We start from the raw sequence: 17,829 nt of genomic DNA, 5'->3' as shown, positions 1-17,829 counted from the left end.
ACCAGTTCTTCAACTTGGGGTAGCCAGCCTTCTACCGGAATCTGCAACGCAACCTCAGATGTGGAGGGTAAGTGTCCCAATGCAAGACTTTCTCTCGTCTTTTGCAATGTTCATCTACGTCGAAGGAGGCAGCAACTGCCGCCTGGTCTAGACCGTCAAGGTCCGGGTCAAACATCTTGATCTCAAAGAGCATTTCGTATGGGGTCCGCCCACACAGAGACCTTCTAGGGAGATTATTAAGGGCACGCTGCACGCTATTCAGGTGGGCCAGCCAGTTTCTGCCAGTGCCTATAACCCTAGGTGTCAAAGACTGCTTTAAATCTCGGTTCATTCGTTCCACAATACTATTACCCTCAGGTCTGTATGGAGATGAAAACTTGGCCTGGACCCCCAACAAAGTCATGGCATCCCTATACGCCTTAAGAGGCGAAAGCAGGACCCTGATCAGAATGGAAGGTGCCACAGGCAAAAATCCCTATGAAGACACGCACGTCTCTTATGACCGTTCGTGAATCAGCGCTGCGGTGTTGCCACACCCACACAAAACGTGTGCATGAATCAACTGCTACTAAGAAGTACTTATACGCAGTATCAGAAGAAAAAGGACCGCAGTGATCTAAGTAAACACTACCAAGTGGCTTATTAGAAATGTACAACTGTGTCTGGGTCGGACGCGCAGCAGTCGAAGGTTTAATCTGCTGGCAAATGTCACATTGAAGGACATAATCACGCGTCTGTTTGTACAGTCCCTGCCACCAGAAACGTTGTTGTAACTGAGATACAGTAGCCAAAATGCTGCATGCGCATGCGCAGACGCAACACCTTCATGGGCAGCTGTAATCAGTGTGGACCTGCGGTCCGCGTTGGGAATTAACCTTTCACCAACGTCCGGTATTTTCACTTAAGGACTTAAGTGGTATGGATACTTTGAAGGGAACCCCTTAGTGAGTGATATGAGTGATATATGCTTTATTTCGATACATAAATATCTTAAAAGCAATACATACATTAAAAAATACATTCTCAAGGCCAAGAATAAAATACATTGTAATTTAAAAAGAATAAAACAATCAAAAACTGTTGCAATAAATAGTTAAAAAAGAATTAAATTGAAATGGAAAGCCTTTTTGAACCGATCACCCATGCCCATTTTAAAAATTTTGTAACACCACAGACAATGGGGGAGGATGTATCAGTCAGTAAGATACGGAGGGCCACCGAATGCTGGCGTGTACCTAAAAGTCTACACAGTGCTATGAGCCAGTGCCTCCTTGGTGCACAATAGTCCGGGCATTCAAAAAGAATGTGTGCCAGCGTCTCCACCAGTGTCGAACACAAAGTACAGAAGGGCGAGGACTGGGAAGATGATTTCCACCTAGACACCAGGTTGCCTAGAGGTAAGGTACCCACTATGAGCTTAAAGTAGAGAGCCCTGTCCAGTGGGATAGAGATAAGGTCCAGATAAGGCTCATATGCAACCACATCTTTGATTCTTAGGAATGCTGCGGTCGAATTGCAGTGTCGAGGATTGCCAATGAGTTTGGAAGATACCCTATCCCAGTACAGTTTCTTCAGGGTGGCTTTGGGAGGAGCAGAACGAGTAGCCCAAGAGTCATCCAGACCCAGCTCCCCCAATAGACTCTTAACATCCCTTAGCCATTTTATTCGGTGCCATCCCTCCATTGCGATCACCTCAGACAGGCCTGCTGCGTATGAGGCTAGCTCCAGGATCCTCCACAAGCGAGCCCTCAAGAGCAAAGGCCGGAGTCGCGCCTGGTCCGCAATTGGTCTGCAGCCCAAGTCGAGAAGCACTGGGACTGGGGGTGTGCTCAATGGAAGAGTCATAAGTTCTTTCAGGAATTTACTTTCCGCTTTAGCTAATACCTCAAGGTTTGAGGTGCCCCACAACTTCGCCTCATACAGGGCGGCAGTAACCCCTCTAGCTTTGTAGATGTCTATAACCGGGGAAATGCAATGTTTAGAGGATGAGGGATGTTCCCGGAGTAGGACTCCAGTCACCCTTTTGTGGCTGAGCAGCATCTTTTGAATGTGTGGGGTTCAGCTCATGGAATTGCTAAGGCGGGTCCCCAAGTAATCAAACTCGCAGACCCTCTCCAGGGGAACAGTATTTAGAACCGGGGGGGGCCCTAGCTTTTTAGGAGGGTTCATGGTCAGGAATTTGGTCTTGTCTACATTGATCTTCAAGCCCCTGAGAGGGCAGAACTCCTGGAAGCGGTTGAGGAGCTTTTGGAGACCCTGGGGTGTCTTTGCAATGAGAAGGGTATCGTCGGCAAAGAGCAGGGTGGGGATCCAAGTGCCCGCCAGGGACGGAGCATCTGCTGGTTCTTTGAGCAGGTGCTCTACCACACCATTCACATACAATGAGAATAGTGTGGGAGCTAACACGCATCCCTGGCGGACGCCCCTACACACCGGGATCCTATTGGTTTTCTCCCCATTCGTGCCCCACCGCACCTGTGCATAATTGTCTGTATGAAGTTTAATCAAAAGCGACAGGATGTAGGGGGGCAACCCCAGCCTCTGCAGAACCCTCCATAGCTCCTCCCTAGGTACTAGGTCAAAGGCAGTCTTCAGGTCAATGAAGGCCAAATAAAGACTGCCCTTGCCCAACTACCACCTTCCAATACAGGAGCATCAGCCTGAAGGCCTGTTCGATCGTCCCGGTACCTGAGCGGAATCCCGCCTGAAAGTCAGACAGTATCTTGTGGTCATCAGCCCATTGCAGGACCCTCCCCAAAATCACCTTTCCAGCCATCTTTTGGGAAGAGTCGATGAGACTAATGGGCCTGTAATTAGCGGGGTTGTCCCGACACCCCTTTTTGAATATCGGGACAACCTCCGCCCCCTTCCAGGAATCGGGTACTAATGCGCCCCTCACAATTGCGTTTAGTAGTGTAGCGACCAGTTGTCCCCATTCCTTGGGATCGACTCGAAGCAAGTCACCTGGTATCCCATCCAGCCCAGCTGATTTTAAAGGGACCAGGGACTTAACCCCTTCCATGCTGATGACGAACCCCAGCCGTCATTCACTACGCTGCTCGTGTGCTGATGACGACTGGGGTTCGTCACGGCCCGCCCCTGTTCGTGTGTTTACAGCACACGAGGGGAATCGCGGCCGCATGGAAGGGGTTAATTACGGCCTCCACCTCCCTCGCGGTAAAGCCATCAATGCCACTAACAGTTACATCATCCTCCAATAAAAAAGACTCACTAAGGTCCCCTTCAGGTTGAGAATACAGGGCCTCGAAGTGGTTGTACCAGATCCGGGCGGGGTTGTTACAAGTAACCAGCGATACATCTGGCCTATTCCTAGTTCTAACCAAACTCCAAAAGCCCCTTGCATCCTTTCCCTTGCTTGCTACCAAAAGGTCTTCCCAGAACTTCTCCTCCCACTCCTTTTTCGCTGCCCTTAAGGTGTGGGAGTAATCCTTCCTTGCTGTCCTAATTGCTAGTTGGGACTTGGATTTGACTGCCCCTATCAAGGCTTTATTCATGGTTCTGCATTTTCTCGTAAACCATCCCTGTCTATTCATGGGTTTAGTCCTGTTAGTCGCACCAGAGGAACTACTAGGTGAGATGAAAAGCTTATTTAGGGCCCTAGTTAGGTCACATAAAATCTGCGTGGCCTCCTCCGGCGCATGAGACAATGAGCCTAGATTGCTCTGAGCTGCAGCCAGCAGTGCCCCTATGGCTGTGACTTTCTCAACAGATAAGACGAGCTTGGCCCACTTCAGTCGCCTCCCACAGTTAGATACACTGGCCATCTGAGAGTTGGATGCCGACGGTGGTTGTAACCCAGCCTTGCCCTTGAGCCACTCAGGAGATAAGACAAGAGAGAGAAGATTGTGGTCACTCTCAATGGTCTGAATAATCTCCATGTCACTCAGGGTGCCCCATAAGCATACGTCGAGAAGAATATAATCTATTCTAGACGTATGATTGGGCCTGTTGTAAGTGTGTGCACCAATCAAATCAGATTTGGACCTCCCATTGACCGCCCTCAGATCAAATTCCATATTGAGTGCGTTGATCTGCAACGCCACTTGTGACCACCTTTTAATGGGGGGCAGAGCCAGGGCCGGAATCCCCTTTCTCGAATCCTCCTCTTCTATGCCTAGCATGTCATCAAGGCCTAGGGGCTCGAACGTACAGTTTAGATCACCCGCCACCAAAATGCACAATTTTTTTGGCCGCTGCCTAAGGAGATCTTCCAAAAGAGCAATGGTGGGCGATTGTACGCCTCCCCTAGTACCTCTAGCATAGATGTTGAAGATGTCTAGGAGCAGACATCCCCGAGAAACCTTTAACGTGATGTTGAGGATATCAGGTGAGTTTGTGGGGTGTTCCTCCACCCTACAATCTAGGGAGACAGCAACCCAGGTGAGGAGACCCCCCGAAGGGCGACCCCTCCCTGACAAAGGGGGGGGACAGCTGGGACAAAGTGGGATGAATATCCCACCTTATGACAGGGCTCCCTACCCCACGTCTCCTGGAATATACAGATGGAATATCCCTCAACAAGAGTGTTCCAGTCCGGCAACCCCAACTTCCTATCGATTCCTGCGATGTTCCAGATGAAAATCCTAAGGACTGGATCCGCCTCAGCTGGGTCACCGCCAGAGTCGAGGCCTCCTCCACCCTCCAACAGGTCCTGGGTCGTTAAGCTGCCAACCCCACCTTGCCTCCCGGGAAGCTGATTACTCTCTTGTATAGGGGTGGGGACTACTATACTAAGGGGGAGTGTGCCATAATCAATGGTCAGCCCACTCAGCTCAGTGACATCACCTGAGTTACCGACTCCGAGGACCTCCCCAACGATACCGTCTGCTCAATATCCCGGTGGCCTCCACCCAGGCGATGGCCAGACTGCCTGAGGATATTTACTTCCCTTCTCAGTCACGGCTACAGCCGCCAAGATATAATCATCAATCTTACTTTTGGAACGTGTAACTGCTGCAACCAAATATGTTGATACTGCTGATTTTGCGGCCTCAACAGCCAAACTATTGCCAACAGCGTGAACTTCCACGCGCTGATGACCGAGCGTGTGAATTACATAAACAAGTGGCAACTGCTCTTAAAGCTCAGCCACTCGGACCCAGATCATATTATGTTTTTATTGTGCTACCTTTGGAGTCACGAAAATCATTCTGAATCCAAGTGAACAGGTTCTTATTGTAAGACTGTACACATTAGTTAGAATCACGCACAATAAGAGTCTTCACACTAGGATCAGCGTACTGCAATGCAAGCACCAGAGCACGGAGCTCTTCTAATTGTATGGTACAGTCCCCTAAAGTCTGCGTGTGCACGACTTTGGACTTGAATTCATCATTCACCATGGTACCTACCACAATGCCGCAAGCGGAAACATATGCGTGCTTAGACCCATGCACAACTTGAGCTGAACCATCAGTGTAGATGATGCAACGGAAATCCTCCAAAGGTCGCATTGTCAATGGTGCAGGATGAACAAATTCATACTGCAAAAACTCTTGTGACTGTAAGGAGGCATCAAAAATAAACGTGACATCCGGACACGTCAAAGATGCTGCCCATTGTATCCACCGTGGGTGCAAAGCTTTAGAATTTGGTACACTGGCCTTCGTCACTGCCTCTAGTGCAGCATACGGGGTAACAACCAACATGGGTTTTCCCTGCGACAGTGCGCGTTCCTTGAGAATCGCCTTTTGCACTGCTGTCAAAACTTTTTCCACAGTGGAAAACCGCATTTCAGCCGAAGTGTACAAGTGTGACTTGTAAGCAATAGGTAATGTGTCTCCTTGGTTAAAAGTAAGGTAAGTCAAACCCACCGCCCCAGGGATGATTCTTATCACCAGGTTGGTGTGGTTATCACAAGTCAGTAAGAATTTATATTCTAGAAGATCAGCCTGGAAAGATTGCAGAATGGCTGAATGTTCAGGCCGCCAGCATGATTTGGTAAAAGCAGGTTGTATCAAAGCATACAAAGGCTTGATACGCTAGGCATATTCGGGAATGTAAGTACGCCCTAAATTCAAAAAGCTCAGCAATGACTGTAATTTTTTCAAAGTTGTAGGAGCGCGCAGCTGTGCGCATTTCTCTAAGAAGGAAGGAGCCAATCCTCGACCTTCATTGTTGAGATCATAGCCCAGGAACAACACTGTGTACTCTGCAATGTGACACTATGCAAAGTTGAATTTATAACCAAAGTCCGCAAAGTTACAAATTATGCAGTCAACGCTACACAGATGCGCCCAAATTTCGTCGTCTGTGAGATAGATGTCATCCACATACGAACACACATCTGGGTGAACTCTCCAAGAGAGAGACGATGCGGGCAGCAAACACACCTGGACTATTCTTATAGCCCATGGCCAGGCGTTTAAATTGGCGTTCTTTGCCGCCACAGGTAAAACTGGTCCATTAAGAACTTAGACCATTCAAATTGTGGGCAAAAAAATGCTGAATATGTCAAGTGTGGTCTTAAACCTTTTTCGCACAAGAACATCCACTAAAGCAGAGCCATGGGTATTTTGTACTGCACAAGTACGGCAATGTGAGTTTAAATGCCGATAATCCAATACCAAACTGTACGAACCGTCTGGCTTGGTCATAGTAAAAAGTGGGTTATTCATCGGTGAAACACAAGTTTCAATTACACCTTGATATTCCAATTGTTCAAGAATTCCCGCAACGGAAGCCTTAGCTTCACGTCGGATGAGATATTGCGGTTGAGGCTGTGGCATAGACCGTAAGGGAATCTCGTGGTGTGGGGAAAATGTATCCCAACCACAGTGTCTACGGTACAGAGCCGGCGCAAGGGCTTTAGCCCACTTTTCTGCAAAATTCTGCACATGCTCCTTCAAGACCCTGTGCGCGAAACTAGGGAGGATCACCTCCTCCCCTCTGAGCTGCGAGAACAAAAGGTAGGGGCCAGTCAGCCTCCGCTAACAAAATGTCATAGGTAGTTGTAAGATTTTCCCAAAATACCCCTTTTATGGTGCGTTGTATGTCACCTTCAATTGAAAGGACTTTCATAAAGTCTATCGGGGGGAGCTACTCCGGTATCAGCTGTCTCCTCAACAACATATCGGTCAGTCGTTGTCACCTTCAGCAGTGGACGTAGGCCTCTCGCACTATGGTAATCCCCGCTGCGCTGTCCAACAACGTCGGCGCCCATGTCTGGTTCCAAAGCTGCGTTCTCATTATCTGTGGCATATCTCGCTGTTAAAGCGGCAACTTTCTTTTTCTGAAACTGGGGTCTTTTCTGTGAAGAATCGTCCTGCTTGCCTTTTCCGTCTTTCGGGCGGGCTGGTCGCGACTCTGCTGGCCATCCCGACCTCTGTCGCCGCCTCCACCACGGGATGATGAGGCCAATGTGTCCTGTAAAGAATGAGGAGACTGGAGGCCCATAGGAATGAATGTCAATTACCGAATCAATAATTACCAATTCGGTAAAATAGTGAAAAAGTCCAGGGTGGCAGGGTGTCACTTTGATACCCTGTTGCACCCCTGATTAGTGCTTGTGTTCACATGTGGCACACATACATGCCCTAAGGGCACGTATGTCTGTCACATGGCACAGGTGTAAATGCACATATTTACATAGGAATTCGTTATTTACCACCAACTAATAGTTGGTGGTAAATAACGAATCCTTTAAGCCCAGAAGCACTGTTTGAAGTGCTTTCTGCATTTCATTTACCGATTTGGTAAATACCGAATCGGTAAATGATGATTCGGTAAATAGCGAATCGGTAAATACCGATTCGTTATTTACCGAATAAATAATATGCCCCCTACATAGGAAAAGTCTATTACCGGTCGGTAACAGCCGATTTCGGCAGTTACCGACCGGTAATAGGCCACCTGCATCTGTCCCTAAGTCTCTCGAAAGAAGGTCCATTCCACACTGAAATGCACATTAACTAATAATGAATAGGTAGATTTGTAACTTATTACCTTGGTGAAGGAGTTTTTAGCTATTTTCAGACAATAAACCATTGCCTAGTAGGTGTCTGTATGAGATTTGGAGCCATTACCCCTCTGTCATTGATTGGTGAACCCTCCTGTTCAATTGCTAACGATTCTTACTAGGAAAACACAATTGGAGAGGTATTGAATCAGTTTTGGCAGGATATGAATCTCCCTAACTTTATACTTAACATTTGTGTGTCATGATGCGCTTTCCTTCGGTGTCGCCGTGTGCTTGCCCTCTCTTCACCTGGAATAAAAGAGATGACAAATGTAAACATTTACCTTTTTTGACTCCTCGTAGCCCACAGCTTGGGCAAAGCAAGAGTTTGTGACAGTTTTCTTAATACACACAGATGTAGGGGTGGTTGTTTTGTGTGAAGCAGATGTAGGAAAGTTGCCAAAACACTGCATTTACCTCGTTCAACAAACACATGGTTCCCTTACCCAAGTTAGAGGTGTGGGAACTGCAAGGTGTATTGCGATTTATATAGCGCACGTATCACCCGAAGGCATCAAGGCACTTGCCTTGGGAACCCGTCCTGGTATTCCCCTGTGAGATAACCCCAGCAGGGTATCCACAAGGTGAAAGCCAGGCATCCCGCCGCGAGGGGCCGTAGTGGAGATTAAGCAAGCTATTGCCCAGAATCGCAGAGTGTGAAACCGCGAGTCGAGTAGGCACCGGAACAAAAATTATCGAGTCCCTGGAATTTTAGAGCCCAAGACCCGCCGAGGCGGGGAATTGAACCCTGGTCCAGGACCGATCTCAGCTTCTGGGTCTGCCGCCTCTAACCCCAGAGCCACACTTCTCCAAAGGTGTCCACTGATAGACCCCCAGCTAGCACCACTGTTGAAGATCCTTGACCTGGTGGCTGTCACCACTGGCCGGCCACGTCACAGTAACGGTTGCCCATTCTACTGAGGGTGGAGCGACCATCACTGTATTGCGCTTTCCTGCATGCCAAGCAAGGATTGTCCGTTCAGTGCAGGGACATCCAACAATGGTCACTGCACATCGTGAGAAATCCCCTTGTATGTCAGGGCCATTTAATATTATTTTTATATGTTTCTAAAACACACAGGGTGGCCATTCATCCCTTATTGTAACAGAGTAACCAATGTGCCATCAACAGAGAAAATAAAGGAAATTGACATTTTGTAATTTAACAATAATCCTCTAAACTCCATCTTCTTACCCCCTTTCTATTCCATCAACATTAACCACATAACACAGAATTTCCCTCAGAATTTATTTGATCATATATTTACTTGCATTCCTGAAGTTTGTGTCATTGCACCCACTTACAACTTCACTTCGGCTTCAGGCCATGTTATATTCCTTGGTAAGGCTGGTGTCATTAAACACCTGCTCCTGCGGTTAGACAGGGCCATCAGAAAAGGGTAGGGCTTGCCATTGGGTCAGCTGGAGCTATTTACAGTTTGGCCACTCTATTGTTCAATATTGTTTTTTTGATGGACTCTTCGCCTTTAATCAGGGTTAGAAATGCATGTCTGCAGACCGAACACAGGGAAATAAAAATAAAAATGGCAAAGTTAAAGTACTAGACAACTAGACAAAAAGGCAAAATAGTATAAAAAAGATAAGGTGGGAAGAAAAGGATTGATAGGAAGCAGGGGAATTGGATTTAGAGAAAAAACTGAGAACATAAAAATAGAGAAAGCAAATAGAGAAGGAAACTGAAAGAAACGGAGAGAAGAAAGGGAAAGGGTGAAGGGAATCCAAGAAAGAAGGGGTGGGAGGAATAAAAGATTATGATAGGAGAAAATAGAAAGTAGGCTGTCAGCCCCTTTTGCAGCCACGGGACACAAAGGGGCTTCTGGGACACAAACATAGGGTTTTAGATAGCTTGCAGCTGGTGTCTTCATACCTATACTACTATGGCTTTGCAAGCTCCGAAGTACAACACTTGCAGCTGTGACTTACAGGGAATGGAGGCCAAGCAGTCAAAGGCTTCTCAGGGAGGTAGTGTGGGTGACAAGAGCTCAGAACTCAACAGTAAATTAATGAGCACAATACTGTAATGTCTAGCCCATGCTTCTTTGAGCTAAAATTAAGTACTTCAACTGTATAGCAAAATGAAATTCAATGTATTTCAATAGAAATTACAGTTTCAGGTTGTAAACCAGTAAGGTGCTACACCCTCCTCTGGTACTCTCTCCTTACTTCTAATGGCTATGGTTCCCTAAATACTGTGGGCGTAGTAATTATTTAGGAAAAGGTTCAGATTTGTTTTATTTACCCCACTGGTTAGATATACTAGTAGGCTCAGTAGTTCTCAACCGAGGTGTTAACTGTCATGTGCCCACCAGGTCCCAACCGTGGAGATGCCACTAGAGCCAGTGCAGGACCTCCTATCCATCCCAAGAACCATGCAAGTCAGCAAACCAAAACCTTAGATCTCACACTGTCCCCCTAGAGGGGGAGGGAGGGGGGGGATTGGGATAAAATAAGAAGAGAGACTTGCAGTACTGGATATGCTCAGCGGCTGTGCGACACTCCATAACAGGATTTGTCACTTCTAGGTAGATGTGCACTGGACCAGAACCTCTGGCTTTGCGGTGACTCAATGCACTGGAAATAACAAGAGGAGGCAGTAACTGTCATTACACTAACCGGTCTCTGCATACAATGAATATGCATTAACTTCAGTGACATAAACTTACAAGTCAACAATTGGTCTCTGTTACCAGATTCCTAAGAGCCTTGCTAGATACTATGAACCACAATCAACACTCAATGGGGTCGGTCATGGAAAATTCATACTATGTAGAAAAAGGAGAAATTGCTCCTTTTTTAGGTGTCCCCTCACTCACCAGGGTTGCCCCATGGTGACATGCTTCATCATTGGGGCCATCCCAGTCCTCTACGGGCTGGGGCGTGCTACGACTTGCGAGTTACGTAGGAGCACTTTTCAAATGACTATGTGTGGTGCATGTGTATTTGTGGAGTGGACTATGTGATGTATCTAAAAATACCTGCCCAGTAGGTTAACAATAAACTTTATTCTTGCCTCTAGGTGGTAATATTAAAAACAGGGTGGATAGATAGGGCGCCCTAACCGTAATGTGTCAAGGTGTACCTATCAACTCCTATCGTCAACATGTTTCGTGCATACCCCAAGCACTTCTTCGGGACTACACAGGGACCAGCCCTGTGTTCGCCACTCCTTAGCTCTCTGATGAGTTATTTGGTACAATAATTAAAAAGGTTAAATTGCAGCAAACTATAATAAGTGCATGCAGTAATACCTACGTATTTAATCCAAACACGTGGTTCATGTCATGAGACCTAACTGGGCCCCATGGATTCGGAGGGGTTCAGTATCCCAGCAGATTTGTGTAGTGGTTGGAGTTACTTGCACTCTTAAGGGTACACTTGGAACACAGGGTGGGGGGTACAAGGTTGGTGCATATATTAGGGACTCTCTTGGCACTACTGTTCATCAGAGAAACACGTGATACAGCACAAGCGCCAAGATTGCAGGAAGGGACTGGCGGATAAACATTCAAGAAGCTCTGGACTAATTCACCGAGAGGACATGGAGGAACAGTCTGTAATTTTCAAAGACTGGGACACTGATTCCTGTTTACTGCTATAAGAGGTTTAGCGCCCACTAACCCGATATCAAGTACTTAGCCAAGTTCTTCCAATTGACTGAAGTTTGAAGAAGACCTTGAGGCTTTGACTGTGGGAGTTGTGGAGGGTCACGAGTAGCTGTGCAGGAGGGAGCGAAGAAGATGCCAAGGGAGCTGGTGCCATGGGAACCACAGGCTCGGATGGACATGAAGGAGACTGGAGGATTTATTGGTTCCTGCAGGATTTTTCAGGTGAGTGGGAAGGGTGAAGCTTGTTCCGCAAGGAGCGTGGCCAAGCCATGATTTGGGTTTTGGCTGGGATTATATACCTTCTCGAAGTCTTTATGTATGGAGCCAGATCACTTGTGGCACGTGAGGCACATGTCCATCTGGAAGGTTCTCGAACCTTGGAGAGAGCACGTTTTAGTACACTATCTTTGACCTTACAGAGTGGGTAGGTGCAACTTATTAATTGGAAACAAATGTATGGTTTTCGCTCAATGTGCAATTTGCAAAATAACACCAAGGCCCCAGTAACAGTGAGATCAAGGCTTTCCTTTGGCTCATGGGATTCTGGGGCAAGCTTCATGGATTTCAATGGAAAACTACTCCAAGGTCCATCCTAGAAACAGCGAGAGCAGTTAATCCATTGCTACATGAGATTTGGGAAACGCTTGCAGTAATTCAAGCACAATGGAATTACTGTTGCTGGGGAAGCATCGGCCATGAGGGTGCATGGGGAGCATCATTCATGAGAGTGTTGGGTGAAACATCGATTATGAGGAAGCTGGGGGAACAGCAGTCAAAAAGGTGTTGAGGGAACATCCTTAATGTTAACATAGCGCGCCATAGGAATAAAGCAACATGAGCCCTGCATGTTAGAGCAACACGCAGGGGGCGCTGAAAGGCGTTGTGACAGAGAGGGTGCAGAAGGGGATTGTGGTAGAGAGGGTGCAGGAGGAGATTGTGGCATTAACTCGGACAGATCGCATGATGCGGCAGGTGCAGCTTGTTTACCCACTCTTCTCTGCTGCAGCTCATCCCTGCAGAGCCTTCAGAGGAGGCTTCCCTTTAAGACAAAAATCTCTGAACAGTCAGTATTTTGGGTTTTGCGTAGCAGCTGGACATCTTCAGCAGTCACTGACCTCCAGGCTGAATGCAAGATGGTACCCATGTAAAGCTTTTGCTATCTCCAGGCTAGTTTGTCAGCAGGATGTGTCTTCAGCAGTTGCCGCTGATTGAGCTCAACTTCAGCACTGTTGGACCTCCTTTTCTGGCATTGGTAGCTCAAGCTCTTGGGCCCACAGCAGTTGTCACATTGTACAGTGGTACTTGTACTCGTAAAATCTTGGTGCATTTCTTAATGGAAGCAACATAAAAAGACGGGAGACCCGCTTCACTGCAAGGGTCGCTCCTGCATTCCCTGTCTCAACTGGTCTGCTTTCTCTGAGTGCTCTCAATAGATAGACTCGCTTCCCGTAGGTCCTGTCCCTCTCCCTCCACCCCTTTCTCAGCAGGCAAACAGACAGGCTTCTAGGTACCAGGCAGACTCTTGACTCCTTTAGCAGAAAGTACAGATATCCGGTGATGTCCTCTCACATCAGGGAGACTGAATGTCAGGCAGCCACCAGCCCTGGTCTCTCTAATTTAGGCTTCTCCAATGAGTAGCTTGTGAGCTACTGATAGCTCTCGATCTACCTGTAAGTAGCTCTCCTGTGTGCGGCACACCCTCTAATTTAGAAGCTTTTCCTTGGATTGTTTCATAAATGTTTTTTCAAAATTGGAACGCGTGTATTCAAGACGAAGACGAAAATGTGTGTAGTTTCAGAATAGATTAGCTTAACTGTTGGTTGAAGACAAATGGCTGGATTTCTAAAATATATTTAAAGTTGATATTCGTGTGATAAATCCTGAGTATTTGGGAGTTAAAAAATGAATAAATATATATTATTATGGTGCCATGGACATTGCATCTGTGGCTATGATGTATTAACCCTGTTGATGCATTCCAAAATAATAAAGCCATTTTCACATTGCTGCTGGCAATCTTCCGAGCTGCACTGAATGGTAATTTTGCACTGGGTGGCCACTAATGTAATCTTGTCTCACGTGGACACTATTAATGCACAAATACAATTAGTAGCTCAATATGATTTTCAGTGGACAAAAGTAGCTCTAACAACAGGAAAGGCTGGAGAGTCCTACTCTAATATTACCATGATATCTGTATTTTAGTCTTTCCTCTTGTCCTCACTGAAATATTTTTCCATCCGGCATCTGTTTACAGCATACATGTGCCACATTACATTCACTGCTGGTTTTGTCTTCATTCGAGAGGAGCCTTCTCATTTTGTCTCAGCCTTTTGTACCAAGAATGACTTGATCCTGTAATCCGAACATGCCAATATCCAATTATGGTGATATTGCAGTATCCTCTCACAGTTTCTTATTTGTTTGCAGAGAGGCTGCAATGGCTCTACTCGACAACTCACAAGTGTAGTCTGCTTGCATAGTAATACAATGACAATGCTGCCAGTATCACACCATTTCCACTAGAATCACTCCCACGCAAGAGTTACACCAAACCTAACCAGTGCACCATGAATGGTTGCCCCAAACTCACAAATGCTCAACACTGTTCTCCAGGGCTACTACCAGTCTGTTGGGAACGTCAATGCCCCAGAGAATGTTCCCAGGAGCTCTCTTCCTCAAAGATTACTTTCACCTACTGCTCCCTGACCCCATTTTCTGTTCCCAGCTGTTGTCCTACAGCCCCCCTTTCTTTTCCTAAGAGCTACTCCAATTCTGCCCAATGCAGCTTCTAGTCCATTGCCTTCAAGGGCTGAGCCCATCCTTACCAGTTGTATCTTTTTCCAAAAGGATGCTCAGTGGTAAAGCCTGTGCCACAAGAAATACTCACATTCAGTCCAGTGCAAAAACATGCCCCTAGGGGGTGCTTCTTGTTACTTTAAATGATTGTTTTGAGCTTACCTACTGAAGTCTATGTGTCTATAAGAACTGCTTCTAGCCTGCTCCGTGCTTTCTCCAGGCCCGCCATTTGCGGAGGTCTCTGGTCTCATGATTCTTCTCAACATGCTTAGATCATTACTAATGACCTATAGAATGACATTTAGAAACTACTATTTTGGAAATTGCAAAACTCGTTCAAGTTGTCTCTTCTGATCATTAGTTGTGCTTCTGGCTTAGGGCCTCATTTAATCCCAAACAAGCTGCCTACTCGTTTCACAGAGGCTCTGGCCTCCCCTCTCCGAGCAGAACACCGCCCAGACTCTTTAGAAATCTCTTTGGTTGGCAAGGATCTCTTAAGGCTACACCCTAGGATCATGTAAATGCCAAGTAGGCACCATGTTTTGGCTTTGGCTGCATTTGTTACATTTATTTATTTTTGTTTTAAAACCAAACTCCCAAAGCAGGAGTTTAATTTCGTAAAATACTCAATTAATGGCTCAACACACTGGGAGTGTTTGATTCAATTACCTTGCCAGGAGACACCATGCCTTGCACAGCAGTCCTAGGTGGGAAAATCTAGCAATATTTGCTCCATCCTAAATATGGTGGACCAACTGTCACTGTGACTTTGGTAGCCCAGTGGTGGATGGGCCATCAGGCCAGGGGTAGATGGGCTGCTTGTCAAGAGTGCGCCGGCTAAGCACGCTGAGGGTCTGCCACAGAAATCCTGCACTTCCCTTATTGCTAAGCCGTGCCAGAGCTTGTTTTATGCTAAGAACATAATTTGCTGAATTTACATGTTTTCTATCTCAATGTTTTTTAGCTGAAACCTGTGCTAGCAAATTGAAAAAAACAGTCTGAAAGTAACCAATACATTTCAGAACGAGCCTAAAATAGTTGTCTTTTTTATTGTTGAATGACTTTCACCTTTCCAGAATCGTGAAAAAAAGAGACAATTGAAAAGAGAGGCTACGGAACTACGCCGACTAACAACAATGAACATTGGGGTGAGTGTTTCTTCTGGTTAATCCTTTGCATGTGGAAGTACGAGGCCTGGTGTAATTTTCTTAATAAATGTAGTCATTTGAGTTCGTGTCAGATACCTGCATTATTTATTAGAGAGCAAAAAGATTTCTAATAGATGGCACTTTTGGAAGGAATCTTGCTATCCCGAATAGTACATTTAATTTGGTATGTTCCTCTTGGTCCTTTTGGATATTTGTGTAATTATAGTTTACAAATAGTCCTGGGTTTTCCGGAGTTGTGATGTTGTTTGATTTGTTATTCATTTTCTGTAGTGATAAATGTGACAATGAAGATGGGATTCTCTAAATAGGGGTCAGTATATATCTGAGTATCTAGGCAGGGCCGAGCATCTTCCAAAGAACGTGCCATTGACTTTGTTCCCTGAGTTGTTACTTAACTAAAGAAAGGCGTCAAGCTCACAGAAACATGAGTCTTCCATTGCTATCTGTTTCATTTCTAATGAGGGGACTGTAGTGTATGGGCACACGTGTCAAGTCACTGTCTGGATACAGATTTCTGGTCAGATTAATGTGTGTGTTTCCCAAAATGTTCCTTCGGAAGAAAGATGAAAACTTCGTCCATGATTCCTAGGAGAGCATTTAACTCAAGATTCATATTGATGACCAGGAGCGTCCATCTAGCTAACTGACGGTAGTGTTGGTGGTAAAGTTTCAACTTCTACTCATCTTTATATGTGGGATGGCCGGGGGGAATAATCATCTATTCCCACTCTTGATTTCATATATGATGCCAACAATTGTGAATATTTGGAACTGTATGCAATCCACTGGATGGTCCAGATTGAACCTCTTAGTACAACACTCCTAATCTCTTCTCTAGCGTTAGAAATCTCTCATCTAAAATATTAATTTCAAGATTCGCTTGAGGCTAACACAAAAAAAAGTGTTGCCTCATCAACACTGTATCTTTCTCGCTTGTTTTCAGTTTGCTTCTCAACCTCGATGAGCGAGATACAGACCGTGTACTTGATAAATAGAGCAGTGTTTAAAAGTTATATGTTATGGCTCGAAGACTAGCAAGTTCTGAATACAGCCAGAGTGCAAGAGCACGAGGCCGCTGTGAGAACTGGCAGTTTCCTGAAACTTTTTTTAGTTTTCGCCTAAGATTGTGCATGTGCGCTGTCGCTTGTGAAAGATTTAGTGTACAATGAAGGGCTGCGAGACAGCCCATTGTTTACCATTCTTTAGTGTTACTCTTATTTGCTTCCTCCTAATTGGAGGGGGGCGTGTTCTGGCCTCACTTCCCCTTCTTTCGTTTGGAGCATGGACCAAGTATTGATAGCTTAATCTTGATCACTTTACTTCCGCTACTCAGACTGCGATTAGGGTACTATTTTCTTCTTCTCCTGTCATCCATGTCTGTGTTGCGTCTTTCTCTCCCACACCCCCATGTGTGTCGCTCATTTAGCTCCCACTCCCTTGTTGTGTAACTTCCTTTCCTTCCACCCTTGTCTATTTTGCTTCTTCCCTATCACCGCCACCCTCCCATTGTACATGTTGCCACTTGTATCTCACGCCTAACCTCCTGTTGTCCATATTGCTTCTTCCCTTCCACCCCCACCTTCCTATTGCCTGTGTTTCTTCTTCCCATCCCATTGTCTATCCAGCCTCCCTATCACCATGTCTCCAAGAGGCCCGAGGGAAGGCAGTTGCCTGCCGCTCTGCATGGAGAAAGTCCTCTTGAGATGTAAACGTGAGCAGGGTTTTACTTGCTGTGCTCAAGGTCTCCCGAATCTTCCCCAAAACCGAGACCTATATTTTGATCTGGGAAATCTGTTGGGACGCAGTGACAGGCACAAGAACATCTGGGACTCTTTGGGCAAACCTAGTCACGGAAACGTTTAGGAATAATATGTTGCTCGCAGACATTTGCCACCCAGCCCCTCCCTCAGAGGGTTTTGTCCCCCTGTTGTTATTTCTGGCTAAATTAATAAGTACTCCCCAGCTCCATTCTCTATTTTTTGTCCAGTCCTCTCTCACTCCAGGTTTCACCTGACTGCTTTCCACTTTGTAGTGTTTGGTCTCGGTTATCGCATGGTTAAACGCTGTGTGCTGCTGGACTCTGGAGTGTAGAACGCCTGACTAACCGTGGGAACTTAGGGTGAACAGGGTGCAGTCCCCTCGTGCAGGAGTGTGAAAAGAGTATGTGAACCTGGAAATCTAGCATCCCTAGGTGAGCAAGTTGGCTGTGTAGCAGTGTAGAGAAATCTGGTCCGCTTGTTGCACTGCACAATAAATC

General features: G+C 46.2%; 1 protein-coding gene across 2 annotated transcripts in view; it reads left to right on the top strand.

Annotated features, from left to right (window-relative positions):
- The window catches only part of LOC147685051 (uncharacterized), a 248,479-nt gene that overhangs the window by 78,046 nt on the left and 152,604 nt on the right, over positions 1-17,829 (top strand). For both annotated transcript variants that reach the window (XM_086940935.1, XM_086940936.1), the window contains one exon: positions 15,480-15,551. In XM_086940935.1, the coding sequence (XP_086797061.1) occupies positions 15,480-15,551 (72 nt within the window). The remainder of the gene's footprint in view (positions 1-15,479; positions 15,552-17,829) is intronic.

The sequence above is a fragment of the Lissotriton vulgaris genome, chromosome 10 (genome assembly GCF_964263255.1).
Source record: "Lissotriton vulgaris chromosome 10, aLisVul1.2, whole genome shotgun sequence".
Taxonomy (NCBI): domain Eukaryota; kingdom Metazoa; phylum Chordata; class Amphibia; order Caudata; family Salamandridae; genus Lissotriton; species Lissotriton vulgaris.
This window is presented reverse-complemented; position numbering and strand designations above follow the sequence as displayed.